General features: G+C 57.3%; 1 protein-coding gene across 5 annotated transcripts in view; it reads left to right on the top strand.

The window, feature by feature from the left end:
- NFATC1 (nuclear factor of activated T cells 1) overlaps positions 1-27,716 on the top strand; it is a 128,214-nt gene that overhangs the window by 3,741 nt on the left and 96,757 nt on the right. For 3 of the 5 annotated variants that reach the window (XM_050768214.1, XM_050768212.1, XM_050768216.1), the window contains exon 2: positions 10,803-11,901. In XM_050768214.1, coding sequence (XP_050624171.1) covers positions 10,803-11,901 — 1,099 coding nt within the window. Of the gene's footprint in view, positions 1-741; positions 935-10,802; positions 11,902-27,716 lie in introns of those variants that run through there. The other 2 variants (XM_050768213.1, XM_050768215.1) reach the window with 2 other exon arrangements.

Here is a 27,716-nt window from a genome sequence, read left to right as displayed (position 1 = left end):
GCCCGGCCTTCCCGATCCCAGCCCGATCCCAGCCGCACACAAGCTTCGGGCCGCCGGGGGTGGGACCCGAACCCTCCTTCCCGCCTCGCTCAAGGAGGTCATCTTTGGAGGTGCCCCTGGAAGGACCGGAGGGTTCCCCGTGGGGCGGGGGCACGCAGGGCGGATGTTTGTAGGCTGGGGACTCGCAGGAGAGGGCGGTGGGTGCCGGGCCCCCCGCAGGGGGTTGCAGGCCGAGGGGCGCGCCATGAACCCAGCGGGAATCCCTGCGCTTCCCGGCGCCGTCGGGCTGAAATCGGGGTTCCCAGCGTTGGCGGCCTCGGGCTGGGACCTCCCCCCTCCCGGGGCTCCGCAGGGCGCGCACGTGGTGCTCGGGGGTCGCCGGTGCAGCCGCTTTCCCGAGGAGGCCCTGATTGAAAACTTGTTTTTTAAAACTTTTTAAAAAATTCGGTCGCCCGGGGCGTAGCCTTAGGGACCTGGTGCCACTCGTGCCCGGGGGGCGGAACCGTGGGGTCCCGACGCCCCCACCCCCGGGTCGGGAGGAGCCTGCGCCGGACCGGGACCCCCAGGGCACACGAGGCCGGGGACCCCTGGGGTCGCGCGCGCGCGAGGGGGCGGGGAGGACGCGAGCCCTCGGCCTGTGCTCGGCCCAGGGAGTTTATTTAAAACTCGGAAGCCGGCGGCCGCGAGCCGGTTGTTTATGTAAACCCGGAAACGCCCGGGGGGCGGGGGCGGGGCGGGACGGGGGGAGGGGCGGGGGTCACGTTACGCGGAGGACGCGCGGGCAGCGCCGGGAGAACCGAACCCCGGGCCGCCGCGACCCCGGCCCCGGCCCCGGCCCGACCCGCCATGACGGGGCTGGAGGACCAGGAGTTCGACTTCGAGTTTCTCTTCGAGTTTAACCAGCGCGACGAGGGCGCCGCCGCAGCCGCCCCAGGTGGGTCCGTCCCGGAGGGCGCGGGGTTGGGTCGGGGTTTGGGGGCGCCCAAGCCCCCTCCGCGTCCTCGTCGCTCCCCCGGGACCCCAGGAGTCCCCGGTGCGCCCGGGGCAGAGGCGCCTGCGGCCGGGGGAGCTGCGGTGCGGGGCGTCCTGGGCTCGGAGCGGGTTTCTCCGAGCGCTCGCGGCGGGGTCCTGGGGGAGAGCGCGGCGCGGACACGGGCGTGGACTGGGTGGTTCCGGACAGAGGGTCGGCGGCGTTGACAGAGGCGCAGAGGCGCCCCAGCTCCCCCAGACACCGTCTCCCCGACCTCCGCCCCGCCCCCTGCCGCCCTCCTCTTCCCCTCCCCCCTTCCTCCGACCTCCCCGCCCCCGCCAACTTTCCTTGGCCCCCTCCCCACAGCCACCCTCCCCCGCTGCAGCCGCCCTCCCCCCCCCGCAGCCGCCCTCCCCCCCCGCAGCCGCCCTCCCCCCCCGCAGCCACCCTCCCCCCCGCCGACCCCCCACACCCCGCAGAGCCCCGTAAACGTCCAGCTTTCAAGTTTTCCCCGAGCTACCATGACCCCAGCCTTTTCTTTCATTTTCTCTTCTCTGTGTCAGAAATAAAGTTTCCAGGTAAACAAACCACAAATAACTCCCCACTTCCGAATAGCAGCGAGTGAGTGGGGTGGGCACCCCTGGGCCTGGGCCCCTCTCCCACTGCCTGGGGTCTCCTCTGTCCAGGTCACCCCAGGCTGGTCCCCGTGCACCCTGTCTGTGCCCATCCTGAAGGCCTCGTGTCTGCTTCCCCCCAACCCCCCTGTGCGGAGGTGAAGCCGGAGGAGCTTGGCAAGCAGGGACCTCCGAGTCTGTAATGAGGGTCATATTTTCCGTATCATTCCCTACTCTCTTTTAAAAAGTCCAACGTCTCGATCATTTTTGAAAATCAGCGCTCCAACCAAACCCGTGCTGCCTGCGGTTCATGACCCTCTGCTCCCCAAACGTCTTCCCTGCCCGTGCCTGGGTTCTAGGTCTTTCGGGTCAGTGGGAGCCAAGGCCGATGAGGGTGGGAGAGAGCCCCGCCAGAGGCCCTTCCCACCCGGGCTGCCTGTGGTCCTGGCGCCGCCTTCCAGAGCTGGTTCCAGTCCTCAGAGCTTGAGCCAGGGCATTTCAGCAGAAGAGTTTTCTACCTGACTGTGCCATGCAGGAGTGTCGCCCCACTCCTGATCTCTCTTTACGGGGTGAAAGTCGGTCCCACCAGAGTGTGGCCACCGAGGTGGCCCCTCTGGGATACGTCGGGGCGGAGGCTTCCACGCCTGTGCAATTGTCCCGGTCGGGTGGGACCTCCAGTACACTCCCTGGTCGTTCACAGTGTGAATCACTGACCCTGGGCCTGCAACAGGCGCAGTGCGGCCGGAACCCAGCCCCTACACCCCAGTCAGAGGCGCGGGGGTGCTGCAGGACAGCGTGCAGCCCCAGCCCCTCGGCCCGGGCTGAAGATTTTACTGCTTTGCCTCCTGGAAGGAAGCACAGGGGGCAGTTATCCCCATGGAGCCGGGTCTGCTGGGCCCCCAGGGTGGGCTGTGCCGCACTGGGCGCCGTGTCTGGCTTGGCAGGTGCTCAGCGCATGCCCAGTGGCAAGGGCCACTTCCCTGCCTCCGTGCACACGTGACTGCGTAACAGCAGCAGCAGGGGGAGGGCACCGCCGGCATCCTCCTGTGACTGCACAGGTAACTCTAGGCTTATCCGGGAAGATGCACACGAGGCCAGTCTGTGCCCCTTGAGGCCTAGTCTCACAAGGACGCCAGTTGTTACACTATTTTGAGGTGGGCAGACTTCCTGGTGGCATCAGATGTGGGGACCCTGGTGAACTTGGGGTCCCTCCTGACCCGGAAGCAGGTGGCCTCCCAGGTGGGTTCAGGACACAGTCCTCCCCAGCACCCACCGGGCTCGTTCCCCCCAAATGCTCCTTGAGCAGAACGAGTGAAGCTGTGACCCTCACCCTCACCAGCACCCTGGGCCCTCTGGAGCTGCACTCTTCCCTGAGAACCCCGCAGAGCTGAGCTGCTGGCTCTCCAGGCTGCTTGTGAAACCTCTCTGCTGGGTCCTTGCCCCTCCAGAGACCACCGTGGTTTTCGGCTTTAGGAGTGGGGGCTCCGAGCAGGAGAGGCCAGAGCTGAGAAGAGCCCCTTCCTCCTTTTATGGTGTCAAGAAGTTGCTGGAAAAGGTTCTTTATGTATCACATACGTTAAGTGTACATATTATGTTTTCCTGTGGGACACCCGTGCTGTTTTCTCCTTTCTTTTTATTACCATTATTACTGCATTTTGATGATTAATTATTCAATGATGTTAATTATTTATATCACATTGTTAAATGATTACATTGAGTCTCCAGCCTTTAACAAGTGATAGAAACTACTTCACGTTATTTCTGGGATGAGCCTGGATATAAATGAATAAATGAATAAGTCTGAGATCAATTGCAAAGCAAGGCAAACTGGGTTTTATAGATTAGACTTAGCACAGAAAGTCAAGCTTTGTTGTAAAGGACGTGGCCAGCCCTGAGCCCAAGAGGCAGTCTGTCAACCGGACCCCCCGAGAAGGGGCTGTACGTCCTGGCAGAGCTGAGGTCAGTGTACCAGGGTCGCGAGCTGCATCCGCAGGGCGGTTGTGTGTGGCCGGGAGCCTGGCCCACACCGCTGTGGCCCCCACCCCTTCCATCTCACTGGACTTAGGTCTTCACGGGGCACTTTGAGGGAGGGGCTGTGCCTTGTTCTTTATTTCGAAAGTGCTCGGCAGGTGCGAAGAATAGATATTCAATAACCATTTGTTGGGACAATGAAAAGAGAATGTTGTAAATAATTTCCCAGGCGGGATGGGAGTGGTGTTTGGGCTTCCAGGGTCTGGCTCCTCGCTGTGTCCACCCAGGAGCAGGCCCCGGGCTTCCCTCTGCAGAGAGAGAGCCCCGCTCCCTTCTGGGGCTCAGGAAATAGCTGCTTCGCTGTCAGCTGGGAGGCGGGCGTGCCCTGCTTCCCGCCCCAGGGCTCCTGTTTTCTAAGTTATTTTGGCCAGCCGGGCTGCTGCCAGCACGGTCGCCGTGGCAACTCGGAGGAAATTGGCCAAGGCCTCTATGTTTGGGCTGGAGCCTCCCTGGCAGTCAGGGCCACCCTCCGAACCTCTGTGTGCCCGGGTCTGCCGCTGGCCTGTGCCCACTGCTGGGGCATTTAATGGTTCCCTGTGGAAAGAGAACATCTTATGCAGAAATGAAGCTTTGGAAGACTTTTATTCTCAAGTCCATTTTCACCAAATAGGATTTATCTTCCCCAAGAGGGCCTGAGGTGCCCTTGGCTGGTCAGGGGCTGCCGCAGGAACCCCGTGGCAGAGACACCTGGTGAGCAGAGAGGTCCCAGGACAGTGCTGAATTAGGAATGTGCTGTTGTTCAGGTTCAGTGTTTCAGGAGGGCGTTTCTGCTATTACCATGCACAGCTCACCCCCTGAGGTTCCAGAGGTGTTTCTGCGGAGGGTGGAGTTATCTGGCAGATGGGAATATTTCAGTTCTGTGTCGTGCTTTTCAAAGGAAGATCTCAGCCAGCCATGAACAACTTGGATATTTTTTAATTCCTTGAAAACAGAATTCAAAAAGGATGCTTTACAGCGATGTGTGCGTCTGACCAGGGGGAATATTGCAGTACCTCTGAGGAACGATGTCCCAGGTTGGGCCCCGGGCTGGACGAAGGACCCTTATTAAGGCGTTGGCGTGCGTATTTATGGAACATTAAATACGGTTTGTTTGCGCTGTGATGAGGCCATCCTATTTGCCTTTGTAAATCTTTCTTGCTGGCAGATTGTTGGGGGAACGGTGTCTGGGAAGCTGTTGCTGTCTGTCATGCCACGGGCCTGACCATGTCCTGGTGCCACTGTGAGGCAGCGTTTCCCGGGCCTGCTAAGCACATTGCTTCCAACAGCACGGTCTTGGCGTGGATCGCTCTGCTTCGTTTTATTTCCAGTACATGCACAGTTGTCATCTGGCCTCACCCACAGCAGACTCCGTGGCTGTCTGGAGAGGTGACAGCAGTGCCTGGGGGTCCACCTGCAGTTCAGCCCCAGCACGTGCTGAAGGGGATGTTCCTTAAAATGAAAAATAACATCATCTGTGACGGCCGCCTCTCAGAGTTTGTGAAAGACGAGAGATCTGGCTGTGGCCGGAGTTGGTGATTCTTGTCGGCAGTGCTGGCCTGATGCGCAAGGCGGAGGTGTGGCTGTCCTGCCCTGCACACAGCGAGTGAGGGAGTGACCATCTGGGAACTGCGTGTTGTGAGGGGCAGGTGCCCGGGGGCTCAGCAGGGCGGGGTCTGCAAGGTTAGAATGCTGCCCACCCGTAGGGAGCCCTGACCAGAAGTATTTCATGTATTAATTTAATGTCATGCACCAATAGTTTTTTGTGGTCGTTCAGAAACGAGAAAGGTATGTGGTTCTGCAGTGAATTATTTCTCAGAGTGAGACAGATCACTTTTAACAGCTCTGACATGTGGAACTTGCTGAGGCCAGTGGGACTGGGCCGGCCTGAGAGCTGGTGCTCCCCGCGTGGCCACCTCTGTGTCATGGGGCACCTGATGGCTGAGCAAGCCGGTGAGGATCAGGGGACTCAAAAGTGGGGAGATGGTGCCTTCAGCGGAGGGGCCATGCCGTTACCTTCTGTTGAGGGATTTTGAATGTGCTCTCCGTGATCATCGCCTAGAACCCAGCTCTGCCTCCCTGCTCACCTGCACTGTAATTTAATGAACCCTCTTTAGCAAAGAGCCAGGCGCTCCAACACGGTGGCCAGGGAGTGGGGTCCCCGAGCTCGGCAGTGGCGTCTGGCGTGACATGAGTCAGCCAAGCAGCTCAGAATCATTAAGAAAGTTACTGGGAATATTTTCCTTTCATGTAAATATGACCCCTTTGAATAGTTAAATAACTCAGATTTGAATATGGTTTAGGTGGGTCATGAAACCAAATTCACTGGGAGCTGGGAGGGAGGGGCTCACAGCCAGGACAGTGGCCCCTGGTGTGTGGGGCTTGGCCTCTGGGGGCAGCTTGACCCCCCACCTTGCTCTTGTTCTAGGAAGAACAAGGGAACTTTATCCACCACCCGCCCTCCAAGGACCTGGGCAAGGGATCCTAATGAAATTCAGGCATTTGAGCTTTCATTTTGCCATTGTTTGATCAGGGAAAACTCATGCTTAGGTGAGACCTTTTTGTTTTTTAATAAAAGCTTTATGGTGTTTCTTTGCCTCATTGAATCAGGTTTTATTGCAATACTTTAGTTTAAATAAAGGCCCCCTGGTGCCCTGGGCGTCCGTGGGCCTCGCTGCATGCACTTCCTGCTCTGGCTACGGGTGGAGTCTCCTCCTCTTCCTCACTTCCCCTCATGCCCGGGCCCCTGTCACATAAACATCAAGGGCTACAGCCCCAGAGGACTTGCACACAGAGACCTGTGAGGTCCGCCTCCCCTTTCCTGCCCCGTTTCATCTAGAACCTTCCGGTAATCTGGCTCTAGTACCCCATGTGACCCAGCTCTGGGCTCTGCCACTGGCTGGGCACCCGTTTCAGGGCTGAGTACTGTGGGAGGGTGAGTGGTGGGGAGGCCCCAATATTCGCTCTGTTAATTGCTAGGATTTTTAAAAATTCTTCTGAATTACCTTCCTACCAACAAATGGTAGTTCAACTGTGGCATCAGCTGTCTTGGAAATAAATATTCTTTTGATTGGGAAACAGGAAGTGTAGGAATCTGTACATTAATCAACTGCAGTTAAGCCCCCTTTGAGGTCTGGACAGTGAGGGGAAGTGTGTGGAGCAGGTGGGGCCTGAAGAGCCAGTTGAAGGCCACGGATACCTCCAAGAGGAAGTCGGGGTGTGGGAGGGAGGTTGGGCCCCCGTGATCGGATCCCCGCCACCTTCACGTTCCCTCAGCTCCGCTCCTGTGCTTCCGCGTCTCCTGGAGTTGATGACTGGTTTGAGACGGAAGCTCATTCCTAACGGAATGTTATGTTTCTGCTCCAACAGGCGAAAGGGCTTCTAGACAAATAAGCGGGCCCAGCACTAAGTGTGGGTGTGAGTTCCTGCGCCGGTGTGTATAACGTAGCATTTCTGGCTAAGGAATATCTTTCAGACAACTTTTGGTGAGAATGCAGAGTAGTGAACAGGTGGCTCGGCATGCTGCCTCAGTGGGAACCCCCCAGGAGCTGCAGACCTGTGAACAGGTGGCTCTGTGTGGTGCCCCAATGGGAACCCCCCAGGAGCCACAGGCCTGCGCTCAACAAAACCCCCTCATTGGTCCCCCACCCCGCCTTCCTTGTGTCCACCGTGGGACCCCCAGACGCAGAGCTAGTCATGGCTCTGTGGGTCTCCTGCAGCACTGTGCGCTGGGCAGACGTCAGGGCTGGCCTAGCATGGGCACCCGGGCGTGTGGGGCACCCGGGCGTGTGGGGCACCGGGCAGAGGGGACCTGCCTGTGTGGCCTGTTGTCCAGCGGGTCTGACGCAGCCGGCTCAGGAGCTTTGCACGGGCCACGGAGGGGCCGCTGTGACGCCCAGGCGGAGCGCTCAGAGGGCTACCGCTTGCCTGGCCCAGAGCCCCCCAGGTATCACCAGCAGATCGGAGGACTTCAAATTCTCCTTGGAAGCCTCACCTTCTCCAGGAAGCTGCTTTCCAGCTCCATTTTTAGAAAGATGGTCGCCGAAGTTTTAGCATTGGAGCCTGGTGTTTGCCTGAAGTGTCCAGTGAGCATGGAGCGTGGCGTGGAGTATGGGGGGCCCAGTGGATGCCGGTGAACACGGGTGGTCAGTCCCAGCGCTGGCGTTTCGCGGCTGGGGCAGCCCCCGGGGATGGTGTGTGTGTCCTGACCAGAGGCCAGGCTGGATGCTGGCATTGGCGTCAGGATGCCCAGCTCCAGCTCCACCCCAGGCCCCGCCTGTGGCTCTGGGAAAAGAAAGACCTCCTTATTGATTGATTTATTGATTTGACAGAGTCTTGCTGTGTCACCCAGGCTAGAGTACAGTAGCGTGATCGCAGCTCACTGCAACCTTCACCTCCCGGGCTCAAGAGATCCTGCTGCCTCAGCCTCCCGAGTAACTGGGACTACAGGCGCGCGCCACCTTGCCTGGCTACTTGTATTTTCTGTAGAGATAGGGTTTCATCATGTTGCCCAGATTGGTCTCGAACTTCTGACCTCAGGTGATCTGCCCCCTCGGCCTCCCAAAGTGCTGGGATTACAGGCGTGAGCTGCCACCGTGCCTGGCCACCTCCTGGATTTATTGACAATTCCTGTTCTCTCTTGGGTGCAGGAGACTGCATGGCTCCCGTCCTCTTGAGGGCATTTCTTTATGATGGGGAAGGCGGGACTGGGGCCTGGCTAGCACCATCCCCAAGGTGCTCAGCCTTAGCTAAGGGGCCCTTCCCGTACAAAGACGTCCTGAGCAGGTCTCAGCTCCCACCCCTGAGAGCTTCTGGTCACACCTGTGAGGTGTGGCTCCATCGCAGTTCTGTTTTTTTCTCTTTGTCACAGCTCTGGCCCCTGAGTGTCTGCAATTTCCAGAAGGCAGCTGTGACTCCTGGCATTGAGGCCACAGTGTGTCCTCTTACCAGGCCGCCATGCCGTGTTTCCCACCTATCTGCGCATTAGAACCATTTCTGTTAGTAAATACAGTGGGGTTTGGATTGGTATTTTGAGACCCTCGATTTTCTTGGCATTTATCCTTGTTGGTTTCTGAACCACAACTTAGCGGAAAGACAGTACTGTCCTTGAATAAAAATCTTCCAGCCAGTGCATTTGCACCAGGAGATGAATATAGGATTTCCATGTGCTTGTTTGTATTATTTAGAGGCCTGGGAATACCCATCTCCAGGCATGTAATCATGAGGTTCCAAGATGTCATAAAAAGTCTTTTCAAATCAGAAATCCAGAAGCACATCTTTCCTGTAAAAATTACTAATTTCCCTAATAATGATTTTAAAAAATATTTTGAGTGTAATTAACACATAATGATCCTTAGAATTAGCTGTGTACCGGAATCTTCTGTTTTGTTCTAAAAGATGGATTCCTAGGACATGAGCCAGTTTCAGAATCTCCGTGAGGGGGATTTCAGAGTCTGTGTTTTCATCCAATCCTTAAGGAGTTTTCTTTGTTGCTGGTGATGAGGGTAGCTTGACAGTGAAAGGCCTATTAAAATCTGTTTACATCTCTAGGTCCTTAGATCTAAAACACATCCATCCATCCACCCACCCACCCTCCTATCCACCATCCATCCATCGTCAAACCATTATTTCACCATTCCCTATCCATCCATCCATCTATTATTCCTCCATTCCCTATCCATCTGTCCTCATCATCATCCATCCTTCCATCATCCATCCATTATTCCTCCATTCCCTATCCATCCATCTGTCCATCCGTCCATCATCATCCATCCATCCATCATTCATTATTTCTCCATTCCCTATGCATCCATCCATCTATCATCATCATCCATCATCCATCCATTATTCCTCCATTCCTCATCCATCCGTCCTCATCCATTATTCCTCCATTCCGTATCCATCCATCCATCATCATCCATCAATTATCCATCCATCCATCATTCATCCATTATTCCTCTATTCCCTATCTACTCATCCATCTATCCATCCATCCATCATCATCATCCATCCATCATCCATCCATTATTCCTCCATTCCCTATCCATCCATCTGTCCATCATCATCATCCATCCATCATCCATCCATTATTTCTCCATTCCCCATCCATCCATCCATCCATCCATCATCCATCCATCCATCCATCATCCATCCATCATCATCATCCATCCATTACTCCTCCATTCTCCATCCATCCATCCATCATCCATCCATCATCCATGCATCATCATCCATCATCCATCCATTATTCCTCCATTCACTATCCATTCATTCATCCATCCATCATCCATCCTTTATTCCTCCATTCCTCATCCATCCATCCATCACCATCCATTCATCTATCCATCCATGCATCCACCAGTTATCTATCATGCCTCCATCCCCAATCCATCATTCATCCATCGCTTACCTGTCCATCCATCCATCATCCATCCATTCATCCACCCACCCATCCACCCATCCATAGCCCATCTCTTCATCCCTCATTCCTCCCTTGTTTGTCCATCACCATCCATCCATCCACCTACCCTCCATCTACCCATCATCCCTTCACCCACCATGTCCATCATGATCCATCCATCAGTTTATTTACCTGTCTGTCCATCATCCATTGTCCACCCACCCACCAACCATTCATCCATTAAACAAATTGAACACACTTTATGTGCCAGGCACAGTCTTTGGCTCTGAAAACAGTGGTGAGCCAGAATAGACTAAGACGTCCAAATGTTCTGCCTTCATGGAACTTAGGATTCTGTTTGTCAAAGAGATGACAGTGTGAGATGAATGAGTAAAAACATGCTGTTAGATTGTGATACGTATTTAGGAGAAAAACTAGAGAAGGAGGGCCCACATGTTGAGTTTGGGGTTTAAATGAAGATGGGGTGGTTCGGGAAGGTGGTTTTTGAATGAAGAGTGGAACTGGTGAGGACTCGGCTGCCTCTGTCTGGGAGGGACGTTCGGGGGCTTGTGCTGCTGTTGGGGGAGGAGGGGAGGTGGGCAGCGAGGGGCTCATGGGGACCTGTTACTCCAAGTGGCCTGGAGCTGTCGGGCAGTGTAGTCTCAGGGCGTTGGCAGAGGCCCGCTCCGTGGGGTCTGAGGCCCCCCAGCCGTTCATCAAGGCCAGGGGCTGCCGGCTGCCCTGAGGTCATGGGTGTCTGCTTTGTGATGCCCAGCCCCTCATGCCACCATCTGCTTCTTTTTCTCTCTAGAACACTATGGCTATGCGTCCTCCAATGTCAGCCCTGCCTTGCCGCTCCCCACAGCACACTCTACCCTGCCGGCCCCATGCCACAACCTTCAGACCTCCACACCGGGCATCGTCCAGCCGGCGGATCACCCCTCGGGGTACGGAGCAGCTTTGGACGGTGGGCCCACGGGCTACTTCCTCTCCTCCGGCCACGCCAGGCCAGATGGGGCCCCTGCCCTGGAGAGTCCTCGCATCGAGATAACCTCATGCTTGGGTCTGTACCACAACAACAACCAGTTTTTCCACGATGTGGAGGTGGAAGACGTCCTCCCCAGCTCCAAACGGTCCCCCTCCACGGCCACGCTGAGTCTGCCCAGCCTGGAGGCCTACAGAGACCCCTCGTGCCTGAGCCCGGCCAGCAGCCTGTCCTCCCGCAGCTGTAACTCAGAGGCCTCCTCCTACGAGTCCAACTACTCGTACCCGTACGCGTCCCCCCAGACGTCGCCATGGCAGTCTCCCTGCGTGTCTCCCAAGACCACGGACCCTGAGGAGGGCTTTCCCCGCGGGCTGGGGGCCTGCACGCTGCTGGGTTCCCCGCGACACTCCCCCTCCACCTCGCCCCGCGCCAGCGTCACTGAGGAGAGCTGGCTGGGTGCCCGCTCCTCCAGGCCCGCGTCCCCGTGCAACAAGAGGAAGTACAGCCTCAACGGCCGGCAGCCGCCCTACTCACCCCACCACTCGCCCACGCCGTCCCCGCACGGCTCCCCGCGGGTCAGCGTGACCGACGACTCGTGGTTGGGCAACACCACCCAGTACACCAGCTCGGCCATCGTGGCCGCCATCAACGCGCTGACCACTGACAGCAGCCTGGACCTGGGTGACGGCGTCCCTGTCAAGTCCCGCAAGACCACCCTGGAGCAGCCGCCCTCGGTGGCGCTCAAGGTGGAGCCCATCGGGGAGGACCTGGGCAGCCCCCCGCCCCCGGCCGACTTCGCGCCCGAAGACTTCTCCTCTTTCCAGCACATCAGGAAGGGCGGCTTCTGCGACCAGTACCTGGCGGTGCCGCAGCACCCATACCAGTGGGCGAAGCCCAAGCCCCTGTCCCCTGCGTCCTACATGAGGTGAGCTGGCGGCAGGGGCGGGGCTGGGAGGGGTGGCGTGGGGCGGGGTAGGGCGGGGCCGGGAGGGGCGGGGCCGGGAGGGGAGGGGTGGGGATGGGCGGGGCCGGGAGGGGCGGGGCGGCGCGGGGCGGGGTGGCGGTGTCTGGGGCCTGGGTGGGCAGGTGGGCTCCTCATGGAGCCGGGAGGGAGCGTCTCCCCACGTCTGCCTCCTCTTCCTGCGGCCTTTTCCCTGGGCGCCTCGCCCCTGCCTCCGTCTGCGCGTTTCCCGTCTGAAGTCTCCAGTCCTCTCCGATCAGGGCCCTGCTGATCAGTCTCTGCAAACACCCATTTCTAAGAGGGCGGCGCTGCTGGCGGTCACGGCTTCCACGTGGGAATTCCGGGAGACGCCATCCGCCACTCGGGCGGGCTCACACACGCGCAGTGTCTTCCTCGGGGGATTGCACGTGCCGGCCCCCCGCGGTGGCCGCCGGCTGCTCCCGCTTCCTCCCCCGCCGTAATTGCCAGCCCTGCCTCGGGTGCAGATGGGACCGCAGCTCCGCAGTGCCCCGGAGCCCCCAGCCCGCGCTTCGGAACAGCGCGGCCTCCTGCTCCCCGGAGACGCTGGCTGCGGCATCAGGCTGGGGGAGCTCACGCGCCTCCTTCTTTGGGTCCCAGGTTGTTGGTTTTTCTTTTTAACGGTGTGAGGGGCTGCTGGGACTCCGCCGGGTCCACTTAACCAGCTGGGTGTTTTTATCTCTAACGAAACAGCTTTCCCAGCAGGTGGGCTACGAGTGGCCCCTGAGAGTGCTTTCTGCTCCGGGATTTTTATCTGAGGCACGAAAACGTCCGCACAGGCGGTCGAGGGCAGTGCCCCATGGCCCGTGACGTCAGGGCTGCCGCTGTATCCTCAGGAAGAGGCGTTTGCCACGCGCAGCCCGGGGCATTCCAGACTGGGTGTTTTCCTGTTGTTTTTTTTTCGTTCTTCCCCATTCCCCACCCCCTACTCCTTTTTTATTAGTGAGCACTCGGGAGGCGAGACCACGCGGCAGGGAGGGCAGGTGCAGCCCCCATGCCTGCAGGGTGAGGAAGCCAGGCAGTGAGGGTGCTCTGGGAAGACCCGTCTCTGCTCTGGTCTCAGAATTAGAGTTGCAAGCAGGTAACGCTCCTCCAGGCTGGGAACGAACCCACCTAAACCTCCCTGAAGGCTTCTGTCAAAGAAACAGTGTGAGAGCTGACAGTGTTTTGAGCAGCCGGATGGCTGATTCTGCCTTTCTGCTGGTGTGATACTTAGAATCGTGGTCAGCTGAGGTTTCGAGAGAAAGCAAGGATCACCACTGGTTCTTTTTTTTTTTTTTTTGAGACGGAGTCTCGCTCTGTTGCCCAGGCTGGAGTGCAGTGGCGCGATCTCGGCTCACTGCAAGCTCTGCCTCCCGGGTTCACGCCATTCTCCTGCCTCAGCCTCCCGAGTAGCTGGGACTACAGGCGCCCACAACGGCGCCCGGCTAATTTTTTGTATTTTTAGTAGAGACGGGGTTTCACCGTGGTCTCGATCTCCTGACCTTGTGATCCGCCCGCCTCGGCCTCCCAAAGTGCTGGGATTACAGGCTTGAGCCACCGCGCCCGGCCTACCACTGGTTCTTCTTGACTTGCAGTCAAGACCTTTCTATCCCAACTTCTGTTTTCAATACTTTAAGGTTTAAAAGGCTGGCATATTCTAGGTTATCACAACGAGCCTATGTCAGGACCTGGATTGAATTTACAATAAAAATCCCATCCAGTTGGAGGCATTGGGAAAATTTAAAAACTGTTTTTGCCTCTGCTGTACTATCACTGTCATCGTGTAAGTAAAAGTAAAAGCGCCGTGGCACTGACTCTCCAGCGCATGGTCACGTACAGTGCGCTTCATGGTCTCCACGGTGACAAAGTCGTCCATCACCGTGAACTTGACTGAACTGGTGAGGTAAGGGAAGAGTGATGTTGTCGAGGTGTATCTGGGACATAACGCAGCGGTGAACCTTTGGGTGAACCCCGCGTGTTTGTTTCCTGGGGCTGCCCTGACAAGGTCCCGCGGACGGGTGGCCTTCCCAGCAGGAAGATTTTCTCTCGGGGTCCTGAGACTGGAAGCCAAGATCGGGGCTTTCTTTTGGAGGCTGTGAGGGATCATCTGCCCAGCCTGTCTCCCTGGCTCGGAGCCGCCGTCTTCTCCCCATGACTCCTATCTCGCCGTCCCCCGTGCATGTCTGTTTCCAGATGTCCCCCTTCATGAGGATACTGGTCCTGCTGGGTTGGGGCCACCCTGGTAGCCTCATTTGAACTTCATTGCTCTGTAAGGACCATCTCCCAGACACAGTCCCACACTGGGCAGGACTCCATTATGTGAGTTTGCGGGGAACACCGTTTGGCCCTCAGCCCCAGTCTTACGGTCCCAGTAAAAATTGCAGGCAGCCTTTGAAAGCACAAGCTCGTCCTGGTTCCTTCTCCGTCTCCTGGGTGGCGAGGTGTCCACAGGGACTTCATGTTCTGGTGGGCACGGCCCCTCCTGCCCACCCTTGGGCCTGTGTTTGGTGTGGAGGTTGGAAAGTATAGGAGGCTGTTTTTTCCCTCTGCTTGGGAGTTTCAGCAAGAATTCCGTGGCCATGTGACCCTGTTAGCTTTATCTCCTGGCTGCAGAGTGCCTGGTTAGGTGTGATGCCTGAAACATTTCTGAGCGTTAACACAAACAAAGCTCAGTAAATATGTCCCACACTCGCTTCTGGGGTTTGCAGTTAACCTTTTCCCACTGTTCTGGTTCCACATCAAAATATGTTTCCTGGTTCCTTGTGCTCTGTTTCCAAGCGACCTCGTCAGCGGGTGCCCCGGGGCAGCTGGAAGCCACAGCAGAGATGAAATGTTAAGTTTTTTACCAGCAAGGTGGAGGGGCCAGACTTCCTTCCCCAGGAATGCCTCTCCGTTGGTCGCACGCAGCAACTCCGGCCAGCATGGAAAACGTCACCAGGATCTCGGGCTGTGCAACTAGAAAGTTGTATTTTTAATTATCTCCAAAGTTTGGGATGGAGAATGTACAACATGCCCATCTTCTCCCCGCCGTGGTAGAGAACTGCTGCTCCGTTAATCCTGTCCTTATGCCAGAAGGAGCTTTCTAGTGGAAAGTGTGCTGTGTGCATCCTTCCTGGGGACCTTCCAGGGTTGTTGTCCTTTGAGGCCTTTTGTTGCTTGTTGAGTACCTGTGGCCCCCAGTCCTATGCAGAGCCTCTGAGAGACCCACAGCGGTCAAAGAACAATGCTGAATTCTTGCTACAATTGAAGCAATGATAATGTTTGTGAAGTTAGTAAGAGTAGGTGATAGAACCTTGGTAGTTTTAGAGTTTGGAGCTATTTTGGAGCTCAGCGGAATGATGTGTCTGTTGTCAAAGCTTGGGAGGACTGGCACCGGAACCACAGGCCCCCTGCCAGAGCCCTACAAATTAGAATCTTAAGCTGTGAATTCTGGCATCAGAAAGGAGTGGATTTCTTCCCGCCTTGCTTCTTTCCAGGGATAATGACGGTGATCACAGCAAGTGCTCCCAGGGCACCTTTCCGTGTGCCGTTGAGGGTGTAAGGAGGTGTTGCGGGGCTGCGTCTGGAGGAGGCCAGGGCGAGAGTGCATGTTGAATGCTGTGCTTGTTATTTATAAATAGTGGTTCTCAGATGGTGGCTTTTAAAGATTTCATATTGACCTACAGGAACTCAAGTCTACGTGATTGCTTCCTCATTCCTTCATTGTTCGGCCTCCTCCACCTGGGACCTGCCACAGGCCATGTGCGTCCATGTCCAGGTCTGTCTGTGCCGACATCTTCTCCTCTTTGGGCATCAGCCTCTGGAAAGTGTCCCTGTCAGCGTCTCCACATGTCTCACTCTCTGCACCCAGACAGTCTCCGGAGTTGCCTTTGTAGAAGCAAGGTTGTAGGGGAATTGGAAAGGCAGAGGTATTTTAACTGAATTTATCGGTAACTTTAACAGCACAATTCTTGAATTGAATTTCTTTTTATTTTATTTATTTATTTTGAGACAGAGTCTCGCTCTGTCGCCCAGGCTGGTGTGCAGTGGCGCGATCTCGGCTCACTATAAGCTCCGCCTCCCGGGTTCCCGCCATTCTCCTGCCTCAGCCTCCTGAGTAGCTGGGACTACAGGTGCCCGCCACCTCGCCTGGCTAGTTTTTTGTATTTTTAGTAGAGACGGGGTTTCAACATGTTAGCCAGGTTGGTGTTGATCTCCTGACCTTGTGATCCGCCCGCCTCGGCCTCCCACAGTGCTGGGATTACAGGCGTGAACCACCACACCCAGCCCTTGAATTCAGTTTCTACACGTGAAACATTGCCTGTTAGAACTGAATGTTTAAAGAAAAAGAATTTCTAAGGGGCGAGATAGGCTAATGAACAGTGTTTACTTAGAACCTGCTCAGTTTCAATGATCAGAAATAGCTGTTAGGTTGGTACAATACTGTATATTCAAATCTCCTGACTGGGCGCAGTGGCTCACACCTGTAATCCCGGCACTTTGGGAGGCCAAGGCAGGTGGATCACCAGAGGTCAGAAGTTCAAGACCAACCTGGCCAAATTGGCAAAACTCCATCTCTACTAAAAGTACAAAAATTAGCCAGGCGTGGTGGTGGGCGCCTGTAATCCCAGCTACTCAGAAGGCTGAGGCAGGGGAATCGCTTGAACCCAGGAGGCCGAGGTTGCACTGAGCTGAGATCGCGTCACTGTATTCCAGCCTGGGTGAGAGGAGCGAGACTCTGTCTCAAAACAAACAAACAAAAACCTCTTTATTTCAGACATTGTTTAAGTTTTGGGCTGCAATATTGAAGATTTTAGCAATATCAGTCATTTTTCTGCTATGCATAGTATTAGTTTCAAAAGGCCTGAGAAAACTTTCACCCTTGCGTTTCGTAAGTTATCTGAAAGTTTCAGAGTTTATCAGAATTTGGAAAAAGATCATATAAGCCCAGCGCAGTAACAGGTAGACTCTGTGTTCTCTTTCACAGACACGAGTCCTCTGCCAGGCTCAGTAGTGATTCCTACTGCATTTGAATGCCTTTGCTCTTGTGGCTCTGGTATCTGAGGGGTTCAGGCCCCGGCAGTGTTGGGGGAACAGTGCAGGCTTTTGAGAGCTCCCAGGCCCTGTAGTGGGGCTGTCTCTGGGCTCTGGTGCCGGACTGTCCAGACCTCCATGTCCCTGGGCACTGGTGGACCCTTTGGCGTGATGGTGAACATAGTCTCTAAGGCGTTGTACCGAACCCCAGCATAGCAGTACACGTAAAGTGGTGGCTGTGGGGTCTTCCCCGAGCTTCCCGCTGCCATCACCTCCTGGGAAGACGGTTAGCAAAGAAGCCAAAGGTGTCCAGTTGCCCCATGGTTTGTAAAACGCTGGCATGGGCTGGAATGGCTCAGGACTGACTTCCACTGCATCTCCTTGTAAGCCCTTCCCTTTCTGGGAAGGGAAACCACCCCGCAGCCCACAGGCCACAGCCAGCCTCGAAGCCACGTCACCCTGGCTCTGGTTCCCACTACGCCTGGCTGGGGCATCCCCCCCAGCAACCTGCCCTGCTGTTTTGGGAACTGGACAGGCCTCAGCCAGCCTTCTGGCTCCCGGCATGCGTGTCAGGCCCTGGGGAGTCTCCAGTACCTCCTGTGGGTACTGTGCTGGGCTGACTCTGAAGGGTCTTGAAGAACGTGGCCATGTGCCTCCCTGGCATTCACAGTGGTGGCTCTGGAGCTTGTGTTTGGCTGAGCAGACCAGCAGGTGACTCGCACAAGCCGGACAGTCCCCAGGAAGCCCTCAGCTGTGGTGGGAGATGGGTTGTGGCAGGAGATGGGAAATGGGCTATACCAGGAGATGGGCTGTGGTGGGAGATGGGAGATGGGCTATACCAGGAGATGGGCCGTGGCGGGAGATGGGCGATGGCTGGGCCTGTCCTCTGTGGTGCTGTGGATGCGTCCTGCTCCTACCCAGTTTCATTGCAATGTTGGAATCTGTCCTTGGTCCCTGCCACCGTGGGATGGGAGGAGCCCCCGGCACCCTGCCTTCTTCCTACCCTTCCTGTGGGTCTGCAGGGCTCGGGGTGTTGATGGAGACTGTGGGGGTCAGGGGAGCCAGCAGTTTCTTTGTGTGATGGCGGGAAGAATCCGTGTGCTGCCCTGCCATGCCCCATGATGCTCTGTGGTGGGGAGCTGTCCGGCCACAGGCGCTGAATGGCCACCTGACCATGGACACGGCTGAGGCCACTTGCCCGGGGCTGTCCAGTCACAACCAACAGGACTGGACTCTGTGCCGTGATGAGCAGACCCCACAGCCTGCATCCCAGACTCCACCCGTGCTGGGACCGCGACTCCCAGGAGACCTGGCGAGCTCAGCTCTCTTGTCGCGAGGCCTGTACGGGGTAGGGCAGGTGTCACGGGGACCCTCGGCCCGGACTGGCCTTCTGCTCTCATCACCAAGATGTGGAGCCTTCTGGGGTCAGAGCCCAGTCGAGGGCTTTACGCAGCCCGTGGTGTCCTTGGAGCCGCAGCTCCCTGGAGAAGGCACTGCGTCTGCCAGCCTCCGTGGGCAAGGGGCTCGGAGTTAAGAAGATCTTGCCTCCTGATTGCACGAGCACCCTGGCCTTAGCTCATTTGTTCCTTCTTGAGCCGCTTCGGTAGCATTTGGCAGCCCACGGCTTTCTACCTGCGTTGTTTAGTTTGTTTCTGCTGTTAAGGAGTTCACAGCTGACACTTGGAGGGCGGGGTTTGCAACAGCAGTTTCTGATGGGAAGGACTGGCGTGAGGGTGCGAGGAGGCTGCAGAAGCCGAGGGCCTGCGCGTTCTCCCAGAGCGTGTGTGGAAGGGCCAGGGCATCTTCTCCCTGGTCCTTCTCAGTGTTACTCTGTCGATGTCTGTTGTTAGCCATGAGGAGGAGAAGGCACTGTGTTCCTGGAAAGGGTGAAACAACGCGGCTTTGTGGCTTTGCGCTCAGATATATATACATACACACACACATATATATATACACACACACACACACACACATATATACGTATATACACATACATATATACACACACATATATAAATACACATATATACGTATACACACATATATATACACACACACATATACACACATATATACACACACATATATACACATACATATGTACACACACATACACACATACATATATACACATATATACATACACACACATATACATATGTACATATATATACATATATACACACATACATATACACACATACACATATGGACATATATACTTACATATATACATATATACATACATGTATACGTATATATACATATATACACAGATATATACACACTCATACATATATACATATATACACACACGCATATATACACACGTACACATACACATATATACATATATACATATATACACACACATATACACACACATACACATATGTACATATATACATACATACATACATATATACACACACACATATATACACATACATATATATAATTTTTTTATTTCTGAGCCAGGGTCTCGCTCTGTCGTCTAGGCTGGAGTGCAGGGCACCATCACAGCTCACTGCAGCCTCGACCTTCTGGGCTCGGGTGACCCTCCCACCTCAGCCTGCCAAGTAGCTGGGACCACAGATGTGTGGCACCGCACCTGGCTAATGGTTTATGTTTTGTAGAGACAGGGTCTTGCCATGTTGTCCAGGGCTGGTCTGGAACTCCTGGCCTGAAGCAATCCTCCCGACCTGTCCTCTCAAAGTGCTGGGATTGCAGGCATGAGCCAGAGTTTTAAAGTCAGATCATTGAGATCTGAAACGTTGCCCCATCTCACCGAAGACCGTGTGCCCAGAAGCTACCCTAGGAGGGTCAGCACCTGCCTGGTTGGTTCAGATGTCCCCGTGGAGACAGTGTGGGGACGGCAAGGAGCTGGAAGCCTTCACAGGTTCCCAATTTTGAGATTTCCTAAGCTGCCTATGGCCCCGCTGGGAGGAAGTGTCTGGTCCTGATGTGCATCGGTGACCACAGACAAAACAGGATTTGCTCCTGTGCCTGGCTTCTGAGCAGCGAGGAAGGTGGGCCTGGGGGTGGGTGCTCCGGCAGCTGGGCAGCCACAGGAACTTCCTGCCTTGGGATTAAACTTGAGTCAAGAGTTGGAAGACAACAGTTATTCACATTCAGAACTAGACTCTTAGGTGCGAATTAATGTTTCTTGGATTCTTGAGCAAAACGTTTACTATATTATGATGGGATTTTCTTTTTTATAAGTGCTTCTAGAATATCTCTGGAAGTTGGGTTAGACACACAGGGATTAGTCGGCTTTTGGTAGAGACAGTAGAGGTAAAGGCCACACCAGACGCCGTGTGCACCCCCCAAGGTTTCCCGTGTGAGACCATGTGACCTGCACGCCGCGTCCCGTCGGCACCAGGCTGTGCGACAGATGCATTTCCAGGCGAGGTCGCTGCAGAGGGGAAGAGGGGGACGCATTTCCAGGTGTTTCCAGGCGACGTCGCTGCAGAGGGGAAGAGGGGGACGCGTTTCCAGGTGTTTCCAGGCGACGTCGCTGCAGAGGGGGAGGGGGGATGCATTTCCAGGTGTTTCCAGGTGAGGTCGCTGCAGAGGGGAAGAGGGGGACGCGTTTCCGGGCGACGTCGCTGCAGAGGGGAAGGGGGGACGCGTTTCCGGGCGACATCACTGCAGGGGGGAAGAGGGGGACGCATTTCCAGGCGAGGTCGCTGCAGGGGGGAAGAGGGGGACGCGTTTCCGGGCGACGTCGCTGCAGGGGGGAAGAGGGGGACGCGTTTCCGGGCGACGTCGCTGCAGAGGGGGAGAGGGGGACGCGTTTCCTGGCGACGTCGCTGCAGAGGGGGAGGGGGGACACGTTTCCTGGCGACGTCGCTGCAGGGGGGAAGAGGGGGACGCGTTTCCGGGCGACGTCGCTACAGAGGAGGAGAGGGGGACGCGTTTCCTGGCGACGTCGCTGCAGGGGGGAAGAGGGGGACGCGTTTCCAGGCGACGTCGCTGCAGGGGGGAGAGGGGGACGCGTTTCCGGGCGACGTCGCTGCAGGGGGGAAGAGGGGGACGCGTTTCCGGGCGACGTCGCTGCAGAGGGGAAGAGGGGGACGCGTTTCCGGGCGACGTCGCTACAGAGGGGGAGAGGGGGACGCGTTTCCTGGCGACGTCGCTGCAGGGGGGAAGAGGGGGACGCGTTTCCAGGCGAGGTCGTCCCTGCAGGGGGGAAGAGGGGGACGCGTTTCCGGGCGACGTCGCTGCAGGGGGGAAGAGGGGGACGCGTTTCCGGGCGACGTCGCTGCAGGGGGGAAGAGGGAGGCCCCTCCAGGAGGGTCGTGTAGATGTTGACTTTGCCCCGCGGGGACTCATGTACCAGGAACCCCCAAAACCCATCAGCAGCTTGATTCTGCTTCCCAGGGCCAGAGGTTCTAGCTTACGGAAGGAGCGTTTTCTCGCCGGAAACATGGAGCCCACACACACTTGTACGCTGGAAGCCGTGATGTGTGTCAGGAATGTGGTCTGATGGCGTGCAGAATCAGTATTGTGCCTTCGCCACCTCTGACCCCCATCACAGCAGTTCTGAGGCTTGTGGGGCACCCCAGCTCATCTCCCTCTGCACAGGCCGCTGTTCCCGGAACTCAAGGGTTCCCCAACACCAGGGTGACACGTGGCACAGACCAGGAATCGCGAGGCAATGCTGGCCTCCTCCCACGGGCAGACAGGCCGAGTGTGTTTCCAGAGACTGGGCCGTCCGCAATAGCGCCTGGATGACGTCTGCTTTCACCTGGAGCCCTGGCTGCGAGGGGCGGTGCGGGACAAGGGCCACCCCGGGGGCCTGGGAGCACAGTGTCGGGGCCTGTGGGGGTGGAGAGCAGGGATCAGCCTCTTTTTGTGGATGAGGAAATGGAGACTAGCCACGTGGAAACTTCTAGGCATCGAGGGAAGGGTAAGAAGCTGTCAAGCCTTCAGGTTTCGGTTCTGGCCAGGTGCAGTGCAGGTATTGGAGCACTTTGGGCTCTGAGGTCCACGTGGCCCAGCGGCCTCCAGGTGTCAGCTCCGAGGCAGGGTCACCGTCCACAAGCCGTGCTGCAGGCACAGAGACCAGGAGAGGGCTGTGAAGCGACTCCGTGTTTACTGGGGTGAAGCAGCAGCTCTTGGCGGTGCCGCCACCGCGGGCTGCATCCTGTCCCCGTGGCAACCTCACAGCTGAGCGTGAAGCTGGAAGCTTGGGTGCCTCTTGCTGCTGGGTCTCCTCTGATCCCGAGGGCCAAGGGTGCTCTGTGGTTCCAGGCGTCAGAGTCTCAGCATCCTTTGTTTTGGCAACATTCACGACAGGAGTCCTTGGAGAGTGACACGTCCCTATTTTGAAAGATCCCGTAGGTGATTGGAGAAGCCACTGTATTTGTTGTAGCTCCAAGTATTACCTGTGAATCACCTGGGCTGCTGTCCAGTGAACATCCAGAATGTGGTCATTTCTTGTGAAACCCCCAGGTTTCCCATAGGTCCAAGCTGAGGTTGAGTGAACTCTGAGCGCTGAGCCGGGCGGTCTTGGCACCACTAGAAACGGAATCAGTTCCATGACTGATCTGTGCCCCACCCCACATTAACTCGTGCAATATGACTTTTCTGGTTTTGGTTTTTGTTTTATAAGCCATCCATGGCAAGTGCAGTCTGAGGCCTCTCACTGCCAAAACTTCCTCTGAGTAATGGCAGATGGGCCCTGACCCTGGAGACCTCTGAGAAGGTGTTTGGGGTCTGGGAAGAGTCTGCGTGTGCAGTGACTAGAACCCGTCCCTGGTGTGAACTTGGGGATGAGGGGATAGTGGGGGTGTGGCGGGGGCCCAGGGGACTTCCCCGCCCTCTGGACCACACTGTTGCTCTCCAGCCACGGAGTAAACCTGAGAAGATGCAGCGGGCCCCGGCTCCAGCAGCTGCTGTCCCGGCGGGCAGGGGAGTGAGGGACAGTGAGGGTGTTCAGTGTGGGGCCTGCTGCTCGGGGCCCTGGGATCCCACAGTGAGGCCCCGTTCCCGCTGCCCGGGGTGCTGGGATCCCACAGCGCGGTCCCGTTCCCGCTGCCCAGGGGTGCTGGGATCCCACAGCGCGGTCCCGTTCCTGCTGCCCAGGGTGCTGGGATCCCACAGTGAGGCCCCGTTCCTGCTGCCCAGGGGCCCTGGGATCCCACAGCACGGCCCCGTTCCCGCTGCCCAGGGGTGCTGGGATCCCACAGCACGGCCCCGTTCCTGCTGCCCAGGGGTGCTGGGATCCCACAGCACGGCCCCGTTCCCGCTGCCCAGGGGTGCTGGGATCCCACAGTGAGGCACCATTCCTGCTGCCTGGGGTGCTGGGATCCCACAGTGAGGCCCCGTTCCCGCTGCCCGGGGTGCTGGGATCCCACAGTGAGGCACCATTCCTGCTGCTCGGGGCACTGGGATCCCACAGTGAGGCACCATTCCTGCTGCCCGGGGTGCTGGGATCCCACAGCGCGGTCCCGTTCCTGCTGCCCGGGGTGCTGGGATCCCACAGTGAGGCCCCGTTCCCGCTGCCCGGGGCCCTGGGATCCCACAGCACGGTCCCGTTCCCGCTGCCCAGGGGTGCTGGGATCCCACAGCACGGCCCCGTTCCTGCTGCCCAGGGGTGCTGGGATCCCACAGCACGGCCCCGTTCCCGCTGCCCAGGGGTGCTGGGATCCCACAGCACGGCCCCGTTCCCGCTGCCCAGGGGTGCTGGGATCCCACAGTGAGGCACCATTCCTGCTGCCCGGGGTGCTGGGATCCCACAGTGAGGCCCCGTTCCCGCTGAGCTTGGGTTCCCAACGGGCTCCTTTTGCTCCCCAAATGTCCCCTCCCACCCTTGAGCTGCAAGGAATGTTTGGGAGCCATGGAAAGGTGCTTTCTCCCATCTGTGTAGTTTTTCTGGGAGGGAGAAAGGTTGACATTGGGGGCTTTGTAGAAAGCGTGCTCTGGCCCCCATGTTAACATTTGGGAGGAGGCCCACAGGGAGCTCTTGGCTCTGGGCGAGGGCTGGGGGCTGCCTCGGGGGTGGGGGTTCAGGGTCTTGAGCTCAGCTTCTCACGCGTCCGGGGCAGGGCAGGGCAGATAGAGGGGTGGGGACAGTGTCGGGGGCTTCTGGGCCTGGGACGGCAGGTCCTGTGTCCAAAGCCGTTTCGAGGCTCACGAGATACAGGGGTGGGCCTGGGAGGGGTGGGGCCTGTAGAGAGGCGATGACTTTGATTTTCCAAAGAACAAGGAAGGGTCGGTGCCCTGGCCGTGCTCCAGTCCCATGTGGTGAAGCCGCAGGACGCCGTCAGTTTTTATGAAATCCTCAAATGTGCCCTTTAAAACAAAACCCTGACACTCTGGCCTCACAGCCCGGATCCTGCGTGCTCCCGGTCTGTGGCTTTGACTTTGGTTTGAGTCTGGGATCCACTTGCCCGGCCTGGGGGAGGACAGATGGGGACAGCAGGTCCTGCCCCAGGGACATTGCCCGTGGCCACCTCTGTCCTGGGAAGTGCGGGTGGGCCATGGGCTGTTGGTGCCTGCACCGCTGTCCTGGTGGAAGGGGCTGGACCCGGACTGCCTGGGACAAGAGGCCAAGGCACAGACAACTGTAGGGGCTGCCTCTGCATCCTGAACCTCACCTGGCGGGCAGGAGAGCCAGGCTGGGTGTCCCTGCCTTTCTGGTCCCTCCCTGGCCCATCACCTGCTTCTCGTCCACCAATCTCATCTTTCCTGCCAGCTTGTGAGGCCCGTGCCCCACTCTGGGCCGCCTTCATCCCACGGGCACAGAGCTTGGGTCCCATGTGGAGAGGAGGCTCCACCCACGGCCTCAGGGTCAGGCGGCCTTGGCTTCAGGGAGGGGTGCATGGGAGCCAGCCCATTGGACAGGAGGCCGGGGCCTCTGGGTGAACCCCCAGGGTGGGACAGCAGTGCCCCCATGCCCCCTCCGACTCCTGAAATCCTGAGGTTGCCTGGGCCGCCGAGCCCTCCCGCAACTCCCTGGCCTGCTGGGCGGGATTTTGTGAAAGGCCTTGCCTTGGGTCATGGAAGAAAACCACGTGGTCTGTGGGGTCATCCCTGGGGCAGGCTGTGGGAGGGTGAAGGCTGCGTCCAGTGGCCAGGCCCAGCCAGGGGTCGGGAATCATGTTGGGAGTGACGCACAGATGCCGCCACACTGCTACCACCGAGAAACGCGGCGTGTGCGGGCCCACCTGGCCTCTTTAGGCCCGGCTCTGGGCTGCCCTCCAGGAAGGCCGACCTCTCCTGGGCGGGCAACACTTTCTCAGGGCCGAGTTCTGCCGGCACAGGTCGGGGCGAGGCTGGCCTTCTCGGGGCCCCTGACCGCTGGCTGCTGTGTGGTCCTGGGGCAGCTCCAGAAACACAAGCCCAGAAGACCCAGAGGCTGCCTTACGTCGGGGAAATGCACCGATCGTCTCTCTCTTTCTCTCTGTCTCTGTCTCTCCATCTCTGTCTCTCTGTCTCTGTCTCTCCATCTGTGTCTCTCCATCTCTCTCCCTCCGTCTCTCTCCATCTCTCTCCATTTCTGTCTGTCTGTCTGTCCCTCTCTCTGTCTGTCTCTCCATCTCTGTCTCCATCTGTCTCTCCATCTGTCTCCATCTCTGTCTCTCCATCTCTCTCTGTCTCTGCCTCTCTGTGTCTGTCTCTCTCTGTCTCTCCATCTCTGTCTCTGTCTCTGTCTCTCTGCCTCTGTCTCTGCCTCTCTGTGTCTGTCTCTCTCTGTCTCTCCATCTCTGTCTCTGTCTCTGTCTCTGTTTGTTTCTGTCTCCATCTGTGTCTGTCTCTGTCTCTCTGTCTCTCTTTCTCTCTCTCTTTCTCTCTCACTCTCTTTCCTTTTAATTAAGGGAAAAACCCCCACACAACCAAAGGGCTATGAGGCCTGTGGCTGCCGGCCGAGGAGAGGCTGCAAGGGGACCCTGGAACCCTCGCCCTCCCTAGGCTGCTCCTGTCGCGTCCTGTGGGCGGATGTGGCCCTGCTGAGTTCAGAGTCTGTCGTTTTGTCTGTCTAGAAACTGCAGGAGTCAGGAGCAGCCTTCAGTTTTCACCTAAGCAATGGGCATGTACAGGCTTTAACCCTTGGAAAATCAGAATTAAAGGATTTTACTCAAACTACTTAAACAAAGGAACTGCCTCGGCTCTGGGCTTCTGCCGCTGAGGGCGCGATCCCGGGATTCTCATCGTTCCCCGGCAGGGTGGGGGCCACTCACGAGGAGGGTGTTTTCAGATGCTGGGACGTGGCCTTTCTAAGGGGGAGGGACCCGGCAGGGCCTCAGGCTCAGCTATTTGGAAACTGAAGCCCATTCACCAGGCGGGCAGGGGATGAGCTGGGCAGAGGCCGAGACGCAAGACCTGAGAGCAAAGTTTCTCACTTTTTTGGTTGTACAAATAACAAACTGTAGAAGACTTAAACAGATAAACCACGATAAATGAGTCCCGTGCCGGCCTTTTAAACAGATAACCCACGTGCGTTGGCGTGGCAGCTCACGCCTGGAATCCCAGTGCTGTGGGAGGCCAAGGCGCCAGGATCGCTGGTGCCCAGGAGTTTGAGACCACCCTGGGCAACATGGGGAGGCCCCATCTCTACGAAAAATATAAAAATTAGCCAGGTGTGGTGGTGTGCCTGTGGTCCCAGCTACTAGGTGGGAGGATCCCATGAGGCCACTGCACTCTAGCCTGGGTGACAGAGCAAGACCCTGTCTCAAAAAAAAAAAAAAAAAAATCCTGCGATTTAGAATCAGACAGTGATCATTCCAGGGCATATCTTTGTCTCCCCCCCCCCCCCCCACCCCAGCACAGAGGGCATCTCTGTTGTGAGCTTTGGGCTGAAAAAAATCCCTCACGCCCCTCCCAAGTGAGGGAGACACAGGTTCAGGGGCGTGAACAGCTCCTCCCGTGGAAAGGACTGTGTGGCCGGCTCCCCGGGCCATGGGGGCCACTGTCCTCCACGCCACGTCCCACGCCACTTCCACCCCAGCGTGAGGACAGCAGGACCCAGGCTGCACTGCTGTGGGAGCCGTGTCGGGACTCGCAGGGCCTGGCAGGTGTTTCCCTTTGACCTGCAGGCTCAGACTTGGCAGCTCTGGGCCCCCTGGTATCCACCTGAAGCCTCCGTGGCCGCACCGTCCCCGGACCCCCAGAGGGGCAGCAAACATAGGGGTCCTGGGGAGTGTTGCTGGGGCGGGAAGGCCGGACCCCCGTGACTTGGCTGCAGCCTCTCTGGGTGTTGCTGCGGGTGTGGAGCCTGCATCTGGCTCAGTGAGAAGCATTTTTAAACTTGATTCTGCAGCCATTGCAGATTCGTGGGAAGTTGGGGGAGGCAGTGCCCCACCTGGCCCCCAGGGCTGCCCCATGGCAGCCGCCATGCCCCAGCCCCAGGCCCCAGAGGGGCTCCCTGCTGGCAGCGCCTTGCATTCTGCCTAGTACCTTCTCAACTCTCCAGACTCATCAGGGAAGCCCTGCAGGAGCTCAGGACGAACAGGTCCTCGGCTTGAAGCCGGCATGGGCTGGGAATGGTGGGGGCTCCTGGAGGCTGAACCGTCTCCATGTCTGCAGGGGTCCCCCGGGCTGCGGCCCTTCGTGTACCCACGTGTCTGGTGTCTCTGTGCTGTGCTGTGATGTTGTCCTTCACATAAAGTTTTCAAGACCCATGTCCCATTGTCTGTGAAATCACAAGGTTTTACTTTATGGATTGTATGGAATAGATCTAGGGAAGGGGGACCAGTATTTGCCCAATTTGTCAACATGCACAACAGTGAGCCTCCCTGGATGGCTGGCCCCGGTGCGAT

Source organism: Macaca thibetana, chromosome 18 (assembly GCF_024542745.1).
Source record: "Macaca thibetana thibetana isolate TM-01 chromosome 18, ASM2454274v1, whole genome shotgun sequence".
Lineage (NCBI taxonomy): Eukaryota > Metazoa > Chordata > Mammalia > Primates > Cercopithecidae > Macaca > Macaca thibetana.
Note: the sequence above shows the minus strand (reverse complement) of the source record. Positions and strands in the feature narration are given on the sequence as shown.